The sequence below is a fragment of the Sphaeramia orbicularis genome, chromosome 19 (assembly GCF_902148855.1).
Source record: "Sphaeramia orbicularis chromosome 19, fSphaOr1.1, whole genome shotgun sequence".
Taxonomy (NCBI): Eukaryota; Metazoa; Chordata; class Actinopteri; order Kurtiformes; family Apogonidae; genus Sphaeramia; species Sphaeramia orbicularis.
In genome coordinates, this window is record NC_043975.1 from 48,449,285 (window position 1) to 48,465,985 (window position 16,701).

The 16,701-nt window shown below is 36.8% G+C and overlaps 2 protein-coding genes across 5 annotated transcripts in view; one reads left to right on the forward strand and one right to left on the reverse strand.

Moving 5' to 3' along the window:
* Positions 1 to 1,643: 1,643 nt before the first annotated feature.
* Positions 1,644 to 11,312, reverse strand: get4 (guided entry of tail-anchored proteins factor 4). Of its 2 annotated transcripts, XM_030122598.1 has the most exons (9): positions 11,102 to 11,309; positions 10,077 to 10,155; positions 9,893 to 9,974; positions 9,424 to 9,573; positions 7,287 to 7,425; positions 6,765 to 6,905; positions 6,450 to 6,525; positions 6,020 to 6,092; positions 1,644 to 4,780 (listed from the first exon to the last, which is right to left on the reverse strand). In XM_030122598.1, exons 1-9 carry the CDS (start codon positions 11,239 to 11,241, stop codon positions 4,689 to 4,691), a joined length of 972 nt encoding a protein of 323 aa, XP_029978458.1. In that variant the 5' UTR covers positions 11,242 to 11,309; the 3' UTR covers positions 1,644 to 4,688. The 2 variants fall into 2 exon arrangements, with proteins under 2 accessions (XP_029978458.1, XP_029978459.1); XM_030122599.1 differs by lacking the exons at positions 1,644 to 4,780; positions 6,020 to 6,092 and adding an exon at positions 6,216 to 6,284 and having other exon boundaries at positions 6,420 to 6,525; positions 11,102 to 11,312.
* Positions 11,313 to 16,200: 4,888 nt separating this feature from the next.
* mrtfab (myocardin related transcription factor Ab) overlaps positions 16,201 to 16,701 on the forward strand; it is a 73,814-nt gene continuing 73,313 nt past the window's right edge. For all 3 annotated transcript variants that reach the window (XM_030122588.1, XM_030122594.1, XM_030122595.1), the window contains exon 1: positions 16,201 to 16,356. The gene's annotated coding sequence lies outside the window, so the exon portion shown is untranslated. The remainder of the gene's footprint in view (positions 16,357 to 16,701) is intronic.

Sequence of the window (16,701 nt, forward strand, 5' to 3'; positions counted from 1 at the left end):
GTGTGAATGTGAGAGTGATTAATTGTCCGTCTTTATATCCTTCTGAGATCCAGGAAAGCACAAGTTTAGGCTTTTTACATTAAATAATTGCCTTTATTGGAAACAGCACAATGCAACAGTTTTTTCAGATGCATTTTTAGTTTACCGGCCGACAGGCTGTAAGCTACTGTCGTCATGCCGTGTCCGTTGTCGTCCGTTACAAAAATTTCAATTGTCTTCTTCTCTGAAACTACAATTCCAACTGACTTCAAACTTGGTATACAGCTTCTTTATGATGATGTCAACAAAAGTTAGTGACATTATTTAGATCTGGATCTGATTCTGGATTTGGTGCAACTTTGAAAAATTTCCCCATTGTAAGAGATAGGAAGTGGACGGATGCAATAACTCAGTAAATATACATGATATCCAGTGTAAATGTCTCCAGTCCAGCCCTGATGGGGAGATGACCAAAACATAATGTCCACATGCTGATCAGGATCTTCTTCTGGATCCGGGAACTTATGGAAAATTTAACATGGGCTCTTATGGGGAAAACATTTCAATCGTCTTTTTCTCCCAAACTCCAGTTCTGATTGACTTCAAACTTGGTATACAGCTTCTGTATGATGATGTCAACACAAGGGATTGAAATTATTTCGATCTGGATCTGATTCTGGATTTGGTGTGACTTTGAAAAATGTTCCCATTATAACAGATAGGAAGTGGATTGATCCAATAAATCAGTATCAATGATATCAAGTTGGAATTTGAATTTTTTACAGATCTGATTGGAATATGACCCAAACATGGGCTATTTCTGTAATAGAATAAATACACAGAACCGGGTGATAATAAATGGCATCTGGATACATTTCCCAAAGCTTTTAATTTGGCCGGTAAGCTACAGGGCCATTGGTCTGATTTGTAAAATTTTTCTGGAATGTCCTTTGCAGTGGACAGCGTTTTTGTTTTGTTTTTTCAATAAAGCTGTAAAACTCTTGTCCTCTACAGAGGACAAAGTTGCATTGCTGGGTTTGAGGAGGTTATGTCGACCCTGTCATGAACTGGAGACTCGTCCAGTGTGTACCTCGCCTTTGCCTACAGGTAGCAGGGATAGGCTCCAGCACACCCCTCGACCCTAGTGAGGATAAAGCGAGTTCAGAAAATGAATACTTAGATGCTTTTACTTGAATACAGAACTTGTACTTGTAGTGGGGTGTGATAAGGACTCTCTAAAGTGAAGGATATTTTTTCCACCACTGACTGGTCTTTTAAGTCTCTGCAGGGCAGCAGTTCAGGCTGTTAAGACTCATTAGACCCCCCATCCCAGTATATAATGCCGATCAGTGACACAATATTACAAGATATTTCCAGGAAAAAAAATGTAATTAGATGAGAAAATCCTACATTGTAAATTTCTTTTACAAAAATTTCATACAAAACTTTATCCTTGCAATAATGTGGCCTTCTTCTCTGACTTCATTCTTGTAATACGACTTTTTTGTCCCCATCTTCAATGTGGCCCAATGTGTTTCCCTTTGTATAATAAATGTGGATTTTTCTATTTTACTTTTTAACCAAGCTTTTCTTCCAAATTCCCCCGTGCACCACAATTTGATACAAACTGCTCAACTCAGTAAAAAGTAGACAAGACAGCATCATTTCAAGACATTCTCAAACTCTTCTCAGTTCTTTATTTACTTATTTAGTGAATCATTGCAAAGGCAAACAGTCCCCTTTAATTCTCAGAGGGAAAAAAAGATCAGAAAGGAAAGCAGCTGCAGTGATATTCGCTGACATACAGGCCTTTGGTCACACACACTTATTTTACTTTTAATTAAAGGTGAATTCTAGCAAAACTGACTTTCAGGTTAGCAAAACAAGGCTTTTCATTTATTTCTCACCATGTAAATAAAATGTAACTAAATGAGTAACAGAGCATGTATGTTTGTGCAATGTGTGACATAACTGCAACATCTTTGGAAAACATTCGGTAAAGGACCTTAAAATCAATTTTGCCTGAACTTCTCTTTAAAGTGTAGCCTTGAATGGTGTAACAGAGAGACCTGTGAATTCATCAGAGAGCATCGGGGGACATATGACAATACTGCTAAAAATTAAGACACACATTCTTTAAAATGTTGGTTGAATTTGGATTCTGTAGTTTGGGTTCTGTTAAAAAGTACAGCGTCATCAGCATACATATATATATCTGATGATGCTACACCACTTGGTCTGTTACTTTGTATCCTCGACACCAACGTTTAGACAGAGACGATCACAGCAGAGCATAGAGATTTACACTCAACACTAATCTATCCATCCAGTGGCACTACAAGTTTGAAACCAAGTCCATTATGGAACACAAAAATGGCAAATATTAAACAAATGAGACTTGTAACAATCTATCACACAACAGATGGAAATAATATTTCTACATGTAGCAGTTGACTGGTGTGTCAAATGGAACACAACACTTTCTCTATACCTTGCGTATATTTTAAAAAATATTCATTAAGGTTTGGTGTGTGTGAGATTTAGTGGTATCTATTGGTAAAAATGAAAACAGCACCTAACCCAAGCCACACCCTCTCCGGACATGCTAAACCCCTTGCTAGTCATTGCTTGTTTAATAAGCTTTTTCGTTAAGATTCTAGTCCACATTCATAGTTCACTTAAATGTTTCATACTATCTGGTATAAAATGGAATAAACAAGAGTCTGCTTTGAGCTAGCCTGTTGTAATGTAGCGATGTTGTAATTTATGGCTACAGTGGGTTAGCTCAGTCACTAAGTTATTTTCAAGATACAGAATGGAAAAAAAAAAAAAGATTTAGTTTCACTACCTGATCCTTAACAGAAACTTGTCTTGTTCCACATATGCCAAAATCTTACTTCTGACACCAGTATTTCTATTGTCACATTTAGCTGACACAGCTAGCTACTGTTAGCTCACTAGCTGACATGACCTAAACTTAGCTCACTTGCTAATGTTAGCTGCTGTTATCTAATAAGGCAAAGTAAATTATTGGACAGTGACAGAGTTTCTAGTTCAGATAATGATACAAGTTTGAGCTACTCTAGAAACATGGCAGCATAATATGGCAGATCAACGGTGAATGAAAACAATTTAACCCAATAAAAACATATTATGAATATTCTCTGCAAACTGTAATTAGCTTCTGAATTGACACTGAACCAGTAAATTATCGTACATGTTCTCATTTTGTCTGTATTGATTCATGATTGTTCAGTTCAGAGTTCTTTATTCAATATTAGCCATTCATGGTGCCACAGTCCCACAAGGATCATCACATAAAAAGTTCATAACAATTACTCTACATTGGAAGACTTTTGGACTTTCCTAGTGTTCTAGAATGGAGTGGAAAGTTTAACCCCTTGAGATTATCTGAAGCACAGTTAGGGCTTATATTTTGTAAAATCCTTAAACAGCAGACTGACTGAATGTCACTACAAGGACACGCTGAAAGCAGAAGGTTCACAGAACATCAGAGCATGTGTGTTGTCTGGGGGATCAAGGAATTTAACACTGGAAAAAAAGCAGCCACTGCAGTAAAATCACACTTCTTATTTATGTGCTGATGTTTGATTCACCTCCAAGAGAATCTGTCCAACAGAAATTAAAATGGAAAACAAAGGACAGAAGATGAAATGCCTTTCCATCACATGCAAAGTCGATTTCACTCCAACAGACGTGTTTTCAGCGTCCAAAAACATTCCCCGCATCACTCTGAACCACAAAGGTGACGTTTTTTTTTCTTTTTCACAGCGACAAGTAGCCAGGCATCATGTAGCAGCAACACACAAAGTAAGTGCTTTCAAGACCCCGCTGCTGGATTTTTAGATCATTTCTCCTAACTGTATGAGGGGAAAAAAAGCTTCCTCTGGAAAATGCAAACAAGCTCAGCAGCAGCAGCTTGGTTGTGAGGTGAGAAGTGGGACCTTTTCAGCGGACACTGATATTTATATGTATACGCTTATTCACTGAATTGTCACTGCCACTCTGATCCTTGGAGAAACTGAATAGAAAGGGTTTTGTTTAGTAGATATACAAAGTGCAAGACGACGTTTGATAATAACTTACGAAGAGCTCTGAAGATGAGAAAACAAGTGGCCTCTCCTACAGATTTAATTTACTAAAGAAAGAACAGACTTTCAACAAGGGAGAAAAAAAAAAACACCAGGTTCGCTGTGGTTTCAATCAAGCCCATGTGGCTCTCTGCCAAACAATAGAAGGTTTATTGTAGTGAGTTAACAGAAACCCTCTCACACTGATGTAATGAACAACATCACAAAGAGGGGTTTCACTTATGGTGCTTTTATCTCCACTGGGCGACTCCTGAAAGAGGACAGTTTGTTATCACTTGGTTAAAATCCATACCTCCTAAACAGAGTCCCCAGCCAACAAAACAATGAGTACAATGAAATGACAGAATCTTAGGATAATTCGACATGGGATTCGCAGTTTGGCGCAGATAGTCCAGGCAGTGCTGAGTAGGATATTTTGGCCTGATACTTGTTCTGATTTCGGACCGGGTGGGTGGGATGATGAGGGAGTTTTGTGAAAACAGCACGCCTCTGAAAACACGAGCCGGGGCCTCGTGCCACCAAGTTATGGAGGTGAAGCAGGGAGGCGGCATGGTGTTCCTCTTTTTTGTATGTTTTTCCTCGTCCTCAGGTGTGGGTTCAGTCCAGCTCTATGGGGCTGCTGTCCTCCTGGGCTTCCTCCCCCACGTCGTCATCCTCCCCAGACCCCATCAGGCTGTTCAGCAGGTTTCCTACAGAGGTGGGCAACACAGTGACCATCATGTCTTCAGACAGAAAACCAGGTGCAATTTAAAGGGCCTCATCGAGTTAAGTGTAAGACCTTCTAGAGACCATTATGAAAGCAATCAGGTCTTCTTTATGTTCAAACCAGATTTTTAAAAAAAAATACAAGCCAAGTGTGGCTCTGGTGATGCTCCTAATCTAAATACAGAACAGCATCAGGTCATCACAGACATTTGCTTGTTGCTTTTTAATAACTTCATATTTCTCCTGACTCACAATGAGGAATGGTCACAATTTTCAACTATTTCAATAGTCATTACATTAGAAAACTGATTAGTTTATGAACCGATCATCCTGTCTCACTGTGAAAACTACTTCCCTTTGTTTTTAACAGTGTCTGATTGGCAGGGTCCATCAGACACACAGGGACAAAACCCCTCCTCCTTTTTGTGTTGGCCATTCGAAGTGCGCATGAGAATGTGCAGCGTATTTCAACTCTTTTTTTTTATATCAAAACTCAAGTGTCTTGTTTAGCCCTTCCACTGTCACAGGTTGGGCTCAGTCTGTGAGTGTAAAGTACGAGCCTGTTTGCCTCCTCCTGCATCACTCAGGTTAAAGTCACAGTTTGAATCCAGATGAATTCATTAGAATGCTATTTGTGTTTGCTGTCAGATAGCTCAACGACCCAATGACTATCTTCTTCTGACATGAGGACTGATTAATAATTAACAGCCACTTCTAAAGTCAAAGCTATTATTAAACATACATAACAATAACCTACAACTACTACGCAGTAATTACTGACAGTATTTTTACTTGAAATGCACATCATTACATTTATGTGACTCTTACCTTGAAACTCAAAGCCCCCAAATGAAGCATTTCTTGATCAGCGTTTGATTCATTGCTCCATGTTCATTTCATTTAGTAGTTTTGTTAACACCAATACAAATTTTTCTAACCCTAACTGTCTAATACATTTTAAAGAAAAAAAATGTAATTCGCAAGTGGTATTCTGGCATAAAATTCAGATGAGCTGACATTTTAAACAAAAAATGTGCCTCTAACCAGCAAATGTAGACAAATAGCAAAAACTCAACACAATAAATTACCAAGAGCTAATTATAAGTCAAGCTACAGATTTTATCCATAATTTAATTTAGTATTTTAAGCAAACATTTATCTGTCACAATCGCAAGTGACATGTATGAATGCATGTCACTATCTATGACCGTGAGTCCACTTACCTAGCAGTCCACCGTACGATGGGGACTGTTTAGGTGGAACACCAAAGAAGAGCTGTCCTATTCTGTCAAGATACTAAGGAGACAGGAAGACACAGAAGAAAGAGGAAACATATATGAATACGAATGAGAGCGTGAGCTACATAGATCAGAAATTCAAACATAACCCAAAGCACAGACAGTGTAAGAACATAAGACACATCATGTAGGCAACCTACTCTTAAAGATCATCTGATATGTGATTCAAGGCAAAGACTGTACAAACAAACTAGAAAAGCACTTGAAGAGTGCGGACCTCCACCAAGGCAGAAAGCCATCAGTCCATAACTCTTTGAGTTATCTTGCTAACAGACAAACAAACAGACAAACCCTGATGAAAACATAACCTCCTTGGGGGAGGTAATGAGTGATTAGAGTGTATTCTAACACTTACTTCATTATACATGGGGTCTCTCTTCAGGGAAGGTTGATATTGCTCACATAACACTGTAAAAACTGTTAATTTGCCCCTGAAAAAACAAAAACGCAAAGCAAAGTCAACTTTCATAAATAAAACAATGTTAGAAAGATAATGGTTTTATTTGACTTACAAATGGGATATTTGTAATAGCAAATACTAATACTACTTATCTTATTACAGGCTCAGAATGGAGTGACCATACTCAGTGCAGTAGAAGTTTCAAAATACAAGAAATATATATTAATCTACAGCAAAGCTTTAGGGTGATGAATAAAACATTTTGCTCACCCATCCACTGCCAGCAGCAGAAACCAGATAAAGTTTAGTAGAGGCTGGACGAAGGGAGGGCCTTTCTCTATGGACGGGTGTTTCTCTGTGTATGTGCTGAACACCACGGAAGCGCTGTTTTTGTTCTTTAAGCAGAGGAACCTGTGAGAGCAGTAGGTTCAAATGAGGTTAGAACCGAAAAAGAAATCAGACAGAAAATTTAACAGAAACTATAAAATGGACAGTAGGTAGAGGGGGATGGCTGAGCGCAAACACATAGATATCAACGACACTGGAGGGAAACTGCTGACAGACAGAAAATAGATAGGCCTGCAGGGCAACAGGCTGTAAAGATGCATCGATAGCTCTTCACTGCGCACACAGGTTTTGAATATCAACCACTTTGAATCCGACCCTTTACAGGCCACATTTTTAGGACATTTCCTGCAGGCATGTTTGATGGTTTCAGTTTAGCTTCATAATAATGCTTATGTTTTGTCTTGTGCAATAACTAGTTCAAAAACATGCCCTCGAGTGACTTACTGTAGGACGGCCTGCGCCACAAACATGTCGACCTCGCTGCGGAAGCCTCGTGACGCTGAATACTCCACCAGCATCTGGGCACACCCCTCGCCATCAGACGAATGCAAGAAGTGGTAACGAGACTCACTGTAGTTTTGCTCTGAAAACATATCATTAACTTGTGATGAAGTGTCTGTCATCTATCTCTACATTTTACAGATGGATTCTTGTATTTTCAAGTGCCAAAATAACTCAACAGGAATGGATCATGTCTTACTAAAGCAGACAGTATTCGGCGACTATTTTGCCTGTTGTTTTAACAAAGGGTTATAATGACCACATATATGCATTTCTCAGTCTCTGCAACAAAATATCAGGGTGTAGATCAAATATGTAAACTACATAAAAAAACTATTTCCATCAACCACAGTGGAAAGTATTTAATGTGACATGCACACTTAAACATACAATCAGTTCCCTCAGGCAGACAATCTGAGAACTGTACTAAACTTACAGGAAGTTTCATTCATTACACATCAAACATTTCTTACCGTTTGACCTAGTTCATGTCCTAAAGTTCATGCATATGTTTGCATGCTTAAAATAATCTAAAATGTTGTTTTTGTTTATACTTTAGATGTTTTATGCATATTTTATTGTTTTTATTCAGGTTTTCTTCTTTAAGTGCATGGCTGTTTGTTTAATGTTAAATTAAATGAAAAATTAAAGAACGGATCATTTTTTGATGAACTGCAGCAGTCAGTGATGGTAGATATTGTGTTAAGAGGTTGATTTCACAATTCTGTTTGAAATCACTACTGTAAATGCACAAGTAGTTTGTTAAAGAGGCAGAAAATATAAGACTGCTCTTCTTTCTGCTCCTTTTCATTCATGATGTGGTTAATTTGCTGACATGTAGTAGCAGATTTTTTTTTTGTCTTATGAATGAAATAAACTAACAAACTAAACTACATTAACTAAACTAACCTACTTCCTGTCGTGATCATCTGTGACAATAAATGCTGACATCTGACTGTTGAAACTATTGAGGTCTGCCATTGTGTGAGTGCATTTAATGCAAACATAACACTTTATGGATGCACTAAGTTCAACTTGAGCTCTGTTCAGTGTTCTTTAACCTATACCACTTTGTGATTGTCATATGGCACACAAAAATGACATACATGACACTGTGCTTACCTCATCATAGTTTTTTTTGTTTTTTTTTAAGTGCAATGTGAAAATGCCAACTCTGATGTTTTTTTGTATAAATATTGTAGGTCAATGTATTAGGCAGCAAGCCATGCACCCGCCATGCACGGTTAATTTTCAAAAAGCACAGCCAAAAAAGACAGTGCCCGTCTTGCTCGAAGCCATGCTAATTATCACTATATTGTTCAATTACCTTGTCACTGAATAATTTTGGTTAAATCCACCTATTTTTTGCACATCCTGATGACATGCATGATTTAAGATGACATGGCAGCAGACAGAGCCTCGCTGAAACTATGTTTCAATTTGTGTGGAAAGTGCAGATGTCAAACTAATACTGTGAAGTCAATGGTGTTAAAGCACATGTCAAACCAAAGTTATGAGACACAATAAAAACTGAATTTTTTGGTGATAGTGTCATTCCATTTGGTGCGCGTTCGGTGCAGGTAGAGATGGTAAAAACAAATTTCTAAGTAAATTTCTTGCAAGCAGGAAGTGCTTGTACATACATACATTTGTACATGGTTGAATAAAGGTTCTAAGTTGTTAAAATGTTTGGTTAATGAACAGGATCTGACAATAACTTCCACGATGCGCTTCACTTTTACACCCACCGGAATATTATACATCCTGTTTTTTGTTTTGTTTGTTTTTTTTTAACATGCCGTGTTCCTCCATTTTTGCCTAATACACTGTTGTAGGTTAATGATTGTAAGCAATTATAATGAGAAATTTCACAGTTTTTAGTTAGATCACATCATACCCTATGACCCTGACTGCAACTGCTGACACTAAACACCCCCCCACACAAAGCTAAATATGTCCTTAGACTTTTGTGCAATACTGCCCATCATCTTAGACTGGACAGTAAAACAAAAGAGAACGACTTGTACTAGGTTTATTGGTCCACTCTGTTAAAACTGTAGACTCATTGGCAATTGATTACCTTTCCACAAGGTGACAGCCAGCAGCTGGTGTAGTTTGGGGTGACCCAACTTGCTGGACCCCCCTGTAGACCACTTCAGTGCTCTGGACACAAATGCTACTCTCTCTGGAGAGTTCTGATCCATCAGGCTGAACAGCTTGGCCAGGTTTTCTGTTCAGCAAACACACAACCGCAAAACAACATTTGCACACCAGCAACAGCAGGGGAAACCAGCTCCCATCTGAGTGTCCCACTGTTTCTGGGATGTGGTAAAGCACTAAGTGGATGCAGGTTTCTCTCAATATTATTTGAATGTGATTACTCATACTAGCACAGCAAAGTGGCTCCTAAATTTAACTAAACCCAGTCAATTTAAATATTCATTTAACATCTTCACAAAATACTGCACGTAAAAACATTATATATTCAGAAACTTTAAACTCTTTACAAGATGTACCAGTAGACATTTAAAGGCTTCTAGCCCACTCACCTAGTATTTCATCTTCAACTTTTGCTTCAGATTTCTCCAACACCTCCAGTACCAGCATTGACAAATCTGCTGCACTGTTTTGCTGCACAAGAAAAAGTGGCAATCTGTATTTGATCCATGTTACAAAATTTTATCTCAGGGGTGACTTCTATGGATAAGTTCATATATTAGACACAACATATACCTGATTGTAGCTGAAGAAGAGTAGAGCACCATTATACATCAGCTCCCTGGCCTCTGCATGTTTTGCCTGTGACATGTACCTGTTTAAAGACAGGGGTAGCAGCATTACAACATGAGGAATTTCTTGCAGCGTTTTTAAACTGCCTTCCTTAGATGTCTGAAAGTATGTGGGGTAGCACTATTGACAGTGCAGCCATTGGATGTGTAAATAAATCATGACTGACAATACCAAAGCCACTCAACCACTGACATGGTGTCACTGGACAAATCACCTTCTTAAAAATTGTACTCAACATCCAGCCTGGCAGTAGTAGAACTTAGGACCATCTTACAGTCTCAGACACTGAAACATCACATATATGTTTAACAATTAAGCAAGTATTGAAATTGACTCTACACATATATGGGATTGCTGTAATATTGAGACAGCTCTATTTGAAACCTGACTTAACCTCTCCCAGATTAAGATTATACCAACAATCACAAAGGCATAATAACCTTTACACGAAGACACATATTGCTTTAAAAATGCATAACGTAGTGAAATGTCGAGTCTGAACTGTCTTATTCCTGACTGCGGCGTTACAACACAGGGCTAGCTACATGGCTAAATGCTAACACAGCTGGACAGCATCAACAAACATGTTTATATTGGTCACGTAACAATTAGTTGCAAGTGATATGCATATAAAAAAGGTATAAGAATTAAAACAAAAACAAGGGCTGCGAAACTGTTTTATGGTAGACAACCGGTCAACAGACATGCTAAATCGCTTAGTTGTATTGCTAAAGACGAAACTAGCTAGTTAGCCGTAGTTAGCAGTCCCATTTTGTGACTGTACAAGATTGACACCGAGGCTAACCAATCAACAACCTGGAATAACCTGAATGGGCGAGACTCTGGAGCCATTCCACCAATTGTAAATGTGCTAGATTAAACGCAAGGTTGACAGCAAGAATGATCTGGAACAGGTAGGCCTCAAAGCCAACTAACAAACCAAGTGCACCCACGGAAGGAAGACTTACCTAAAGAAAAGAGTCCTGTACATCTGATGTGCTTCATAATAATCTCCTTTTTCTACACTGGCACGAAGTTTTCCTTCGACACGTTGTACGCCTCCTCGATTTCTAGCACTGGAGCACCTCAGGGACTCCTGCTCAGACATTGTCGTTGCTTCGCAGCAGCGCTCCGTCCAAGCCTGAACAGTGGGAACGAGACAGCGATAAGCAGATTGACCCTCGTCACTTGCCGTAGCGTATTGGTTGTGCACTGTGTAGATAAAGGTTGTTGTCACTTCACAGGCAGCATGTGTGTCTGCTTAAACCAAACCTACTGAGGGCTGCACGGTTTGGAAATGATGCTTTTATTAAAGCCTTTGGAAAAGTTGTATATGTCTGTTATTTATTGATTTTTGTTTTCTTTAATTTTTTTTTTTTTTAAATCATATTCATTTTTGTGTTTTCAGCTTGGTTCTATCTCATTTTGTCTTCTTTTTCGTTGTAAACTTTGTAACATTGTTAAGAAAGTATAAATAAGGTTATTTTTATTCTTACTCTCAAAAAATAAACCAACGTAATTTAGTTGTGTAGTACATATTGTACACATTGCTTGTACTAATTGTGTGTTAATTGAGTGTTTTCATATGTATATTTAGTTATGTACATATTTTGTGATATAGAGCTTTTAATATTTATATTTGCAATATTGACAGTTTTTCTCCTTTTTTTTTTTTTTTTAATTTACAGTAATCTCAGTTACTGGCATCCAAAATCATCAACAGGTCTAAAATATTTAATAACTTCTGATCCATTAAATTTATCAGTACATTGAAATATTCAGGTAAAACGCAGTTTGTTATCTTTTCATGGTCATCAGATATGACCCACTTGGATGTTCAGAAGCTCTGTAGTGAACGTGGAAACACCTTAATTTTTTACAACACTGATTCACTGGTAAAACCCATGTTGTTTGACAAATGACATTGGTTGGAGACAATTGTTTTTCCATTGAGTTAATGATATCTTTGTCGAAAAAGTCACTTTTTTTTTTTTTCCCCAGTTTTCTCTTGTTCTGATAAAATAACCTTCAACTTTAATCTGAGCTTTTACAAACATCTACATGATCAGTAAATCAAATACAGAAAAAAACAAATAAAAAACAAACAGACTTTCACTGCAAAGAATGCAAAACACAGAGGACAATATTATAATAAATGGTGAATGACCACTTAAGAAATGTTATATAGAGAGAAAAAACTATTTGGGTTTTCTCTGTATATATTGGTAAAAGGGTGACCGGGCCTTTTCCATCAGGGCCCCTCGACTTTGGAACGGCCTGCCCGAGGAGATAAGGCTTGCGGTATCAGTGGCATCTTTTAAGTCACTTCTTAAAACACACTTTTATAGACTTGCTTTTATGTGATGTCTGTCTCTTTTAATTTTATTTTTTATTTATTTATTTATTTATTTATTTAAATTTGAATCTTATCCTGTTTGATTGTTGGTTTATATTCTCATACATGATGTTGTTTTATCTCACGCCTCTATTTTTGCATTGATTTAACAGCATCATGTTACGTTACCTCTGCCCTCTTTATTTCAATTCATCTAATTCATTTGAAGTGTCATGTTCCTGCACTGTTGTACACATCTCTCCTATTATGTTGCTTCTGTTTTAGTGTTTTTACTTCCATCTTGTATCCTGCTGTTGTGCCCTTTACTTGTCTGTCAAAGCACTTTGTAAACTTTGTTTTAAAAGGTGCTATATAAATAAAGCTATTATTATTATTATTATTATTATTATTATTTGGGAAGTGCCACAAAAGTAGTGCTGAGTCTTCATGGATTTATTTTCTATTTTTATACTTGCATGGAGCAACTGTAACATAAAGTATTGTGAATCTAAATCTAAATAATAAAATTATTTACCAGACAGCAGATTGTGGTGTCATTAGATCATTCAGTGTTGTCTTTCAACCTGTGTCAAGTGTTGTTTATTCCCTTCTACACTACAGTAAAAATGCTTGGATCACTGTTGGGAGTGAGCTCTCAAACTCCTGTTATAACTGTATGTGAAGTAGGCTACACTTTAACATTTTTTACTTTACGACACAGTCATAATATCAACCTATGATTATGACTGTTTACAACAACAGGATATTGGGATATGACTAAATCCTTACAAATATTACATTTCTGCACACAAATTGGAAATTCTTTACCTGAGGGTTTTATGCAATTTTATATTTCTCTCACTTCACCTCATTGAACAAAATAAGGTAGCCCCAGATATGTTATTGTGAGATGTTCCTCTACAAATAAGAAAAATCACCCACTGTTTAAGCTAAAGCCACATTTTTTAAGCTTGTAAAATGTTATTTTAGTTATATATGCTTCTCACTGGCCAGTGATGCTAAAAATGTGCAATCATACAAAATGTGATGCATTTCTGTAATCAAACTACTTAGTAACACATGAAAGAGTAAAAAGAATCACAAAGTTAAGTATAAAATATCATACATAAATACAGCAGTAATATGAATCCCAAATAAATGTAATAGTATAACAGTGGTGGGGTCCATTTCGACTAGTTTTAATCAAACTAGTCGAAATGGACCCCACCACTGTTATACTATATTACTGTTAATACTTGAATGGTTTTTATTAATTCGTGCTTTGAATGCGGAAGTTTTGTCTATTATAGAATATTTTCACAGAAGTATTAGGGTTTTAAACTTCCTTCAACATCAACATTTATTTCCCCAAAAACTCAGCCATGAAGAGTTTTCCTTTTTATACTTTTTATTCTTTTGATTTTAACCCTTTCATGCACACTGGTCACTCCAGTGGACAGCTATTCTACAGCTGTTCTCTTGTATATTCATGGATTTTGTTGTTCTCTTCGGTTTTTTTGTTTTTTTTTGTTTTTTTGTTGTTGTTTTTTTTAACACATATCTTTACTAAAGTTTTGAGACATAACATATCTTTTCTGACATGAATTGGTAACATTATGTAGATCTCTCCTGAGCATAAACCCCCAGAATCACAAGCCCTCTCCATATTTTTCACACAGTTTATCAGTAAATACATGTTTCTGTGCATCAAAAATTAAACGTGTGGTGTCCAGCTGAGTGGACATTTTTGCAACTTCATGAAAAATAGGTTCATAAGAAATTTTTTTTTTTTCCATTATTATTTTTTTCATGTTTTTTTTTTTTTTTTTTTTTTTTTTAATTCATTTATTTATTTATTTATTTTTCAGGAGAAAATTTTCAATCGCATTGTTTTTTTCATGCCTTAAGAGGAATAAAAACACTCAAGAAAAAAAAATTTGATTAAGGTTCTCATAATTCGTGCAGGAAAGGGTTAATACAGGTAGTTTGTGATCTGAAATCTGCAGCTGTTGAACATCCTTATGTAGTACAATGAGGCCTTATGTAGACAATGAGGCCTGTTTGTTTAGGAATGATGTACTGATAAATATGGTGTAATTATTGAAGAAAATGGTTGATTTGTTGAGTCTGTTTGTATGACTGTACTGACATGAACAGACTGTTGTGGATAATTCAGTTACTGCATTATGGATTATTGTGGTTTGATACTAAAATTAGGGAAATAGTATTGTTTGATTGTTGTATTAAGTTAATGATAAAGGTGTAAAAGCACTGAGGGGTAGGATTAACCCTTTCATGCATAGTGGTCACTCCAGTGGACTGTTCTTCTCCAGCTGTTCTCTTGTATATTCATGGATTTTGTTGTTTTAGTTCCATATCAGCCACAGTGGACGCTCGTGCACCATCCCATAATACACTGACATTCAGACCATTACTGTCACTTTGCTGTTCTTGATAAAAACTGATCTAGAGTAGCATGTTTAAGTATAAATCAAGTGCTTTTATTGTTATTAGTCTGTAATTAACAGTTTTTTTTTAAACAAAAGTTGTTTTTTTGCATTGTATCTCCATGAATTGAGTAATGACTGGTATTAGAGTGTTAAAATGTGAGAAAACATCAGATTAGCAGCATTAACCCTTTCATGCATGAATTATGAGAGCCTTAATCAAGATTTTTTTTTTTCCTGAGTGTTTTATTCCTCTTTAGGTATGAAAAAAAAGAGACTGAAATGTTTTTATGAACCTATTTTTCATGGAGTTACAAAAATGTCCACTCAGCTAAACACTATTCATTTAATTTTTGAAGCAAAGAAACATGTATTTACTGTCATACTGTGTGAAAACTGATTTTTTTTTTTTTTTTTTTTTTTTTTTTAATGCTGCTAATCTGATGTTTTCTCATATTTTTAACATACTATAATATTAGCTATTACTCAGATAATATGCCAAAAAAAAAACAAACAACAAAACTGTTTATTACAGTCGAATTGATTTACACTTAACCCTTTCATGCACACTGGTCACTCCAGTGGACAGTTATTCTACAGCTGTTCTCTTGTATATTCATGGGTTTTGTTGTTTTAGTTTCATATCATTCAACACAGCACCGTCACATACCCTGCAATTCATACCATTACTGTAACTTTGCTGTAAAACAACAAAATCCATGAACAGTCTGTTCATGTCAGTACAGTCATACAAACAGACTCAACAAATCAACCATTTTCTTCAATAATTACAGCAGATTTATCAGTACAACATCATTCCTAAACAAACAGGCCTCATTGTCTACATAAGGCCTCATTGTACTACATAAGGATGTTCAACAGCTGCAGATTTCAGATCACAAACTACCTGTATTAAATAAGTTTATACTTCTTCCTACTCCTTTTCGACCACGCGATATTCAGACTTGTATGTGCTTGAAGGTAGATTCTGTCCATTTAAATGTTATTTTGTTTATGTCTTAATTTGCTTTGTTTTGTTTTATTTTTCTTTGCATGTTCAAAATAAATAAATAAATGAAATGACATGTACTGACGTTTAACCACCAGATGGAGACACAGACTATAAGGATGTGGTGTGTCTTTAAAGTCCACTGCAGAGGTCCACGTTTTTTATGGTCAACTTTTCTTCATGTTAAATGCCCAGCACGTTAGATTCTATTGAGAACTGTCTTCTGTCTGTCACGTGTTGATATGACTCTGCTGTCCCACAGTAGAGTCATAATAAATTGGGTGGAAAGGTGTTGCGGAGGAACTGGCAGCTTTGCGTCCCACGCAGAGGAGGGTTTTCCGGTTAAAGTTTCCTTTGTGATTCGGAAGTGTCGGTGTGATGCCAAAGCCGTTTACCCTTACAGACACAGCACACAAGTGGCGACCATGATACGTAAGATTACATGCAAACATCAAATAGATAGGACCACGACACCAGTTAGCATACTGATCAGGAGGATCCTCCAGTGTGTGTGACAGACAGGAACTAACATGAACAGTCAGCTAGCGGTTAGCGGTAATGCATTAGCCAAACATGCTAACGGTAGCTAGCTAACTTAGGCTGTCTAACTGTCTGCAGCCACCAGGGATGCCAAACATGGTTTTTGTAGCTGGTACTTGTATCATCTATATTATTACGTATATACTAAATTTTGGGTTGACTATTGACGTTTTTATATGTTTAAGTAGAAGGGCTTCACTGTGTTTGCGTTTAGACTGTTTTAGTTAGTTCCCACCC

Bases quoted from the DNA above. Each gene is read 5' to 3' on its own strand.
- get4 (XM_030122598.1), bottom strand. From the start codon at position 11,241: ATGTCTGAGCAGGAGTCCCTGAGGTGCTCCAGTGCTAGAAATCGAGGA. The intron at 6,526-6,764 runs GTGAGCAAAATG...TTGTTTTTTCAG, and splicing joins CTGCTGCTGGCAGTGGATGG to GGGCAAATTAACAGTTTTTA. The intron at 4,781-6,019 runs GTAAGTGGACTC...CCACCTCTGTAG, and splicing joins ATCGTACGGTGGACTGCTAG to GAAACCTGCTGAACAGCCTG.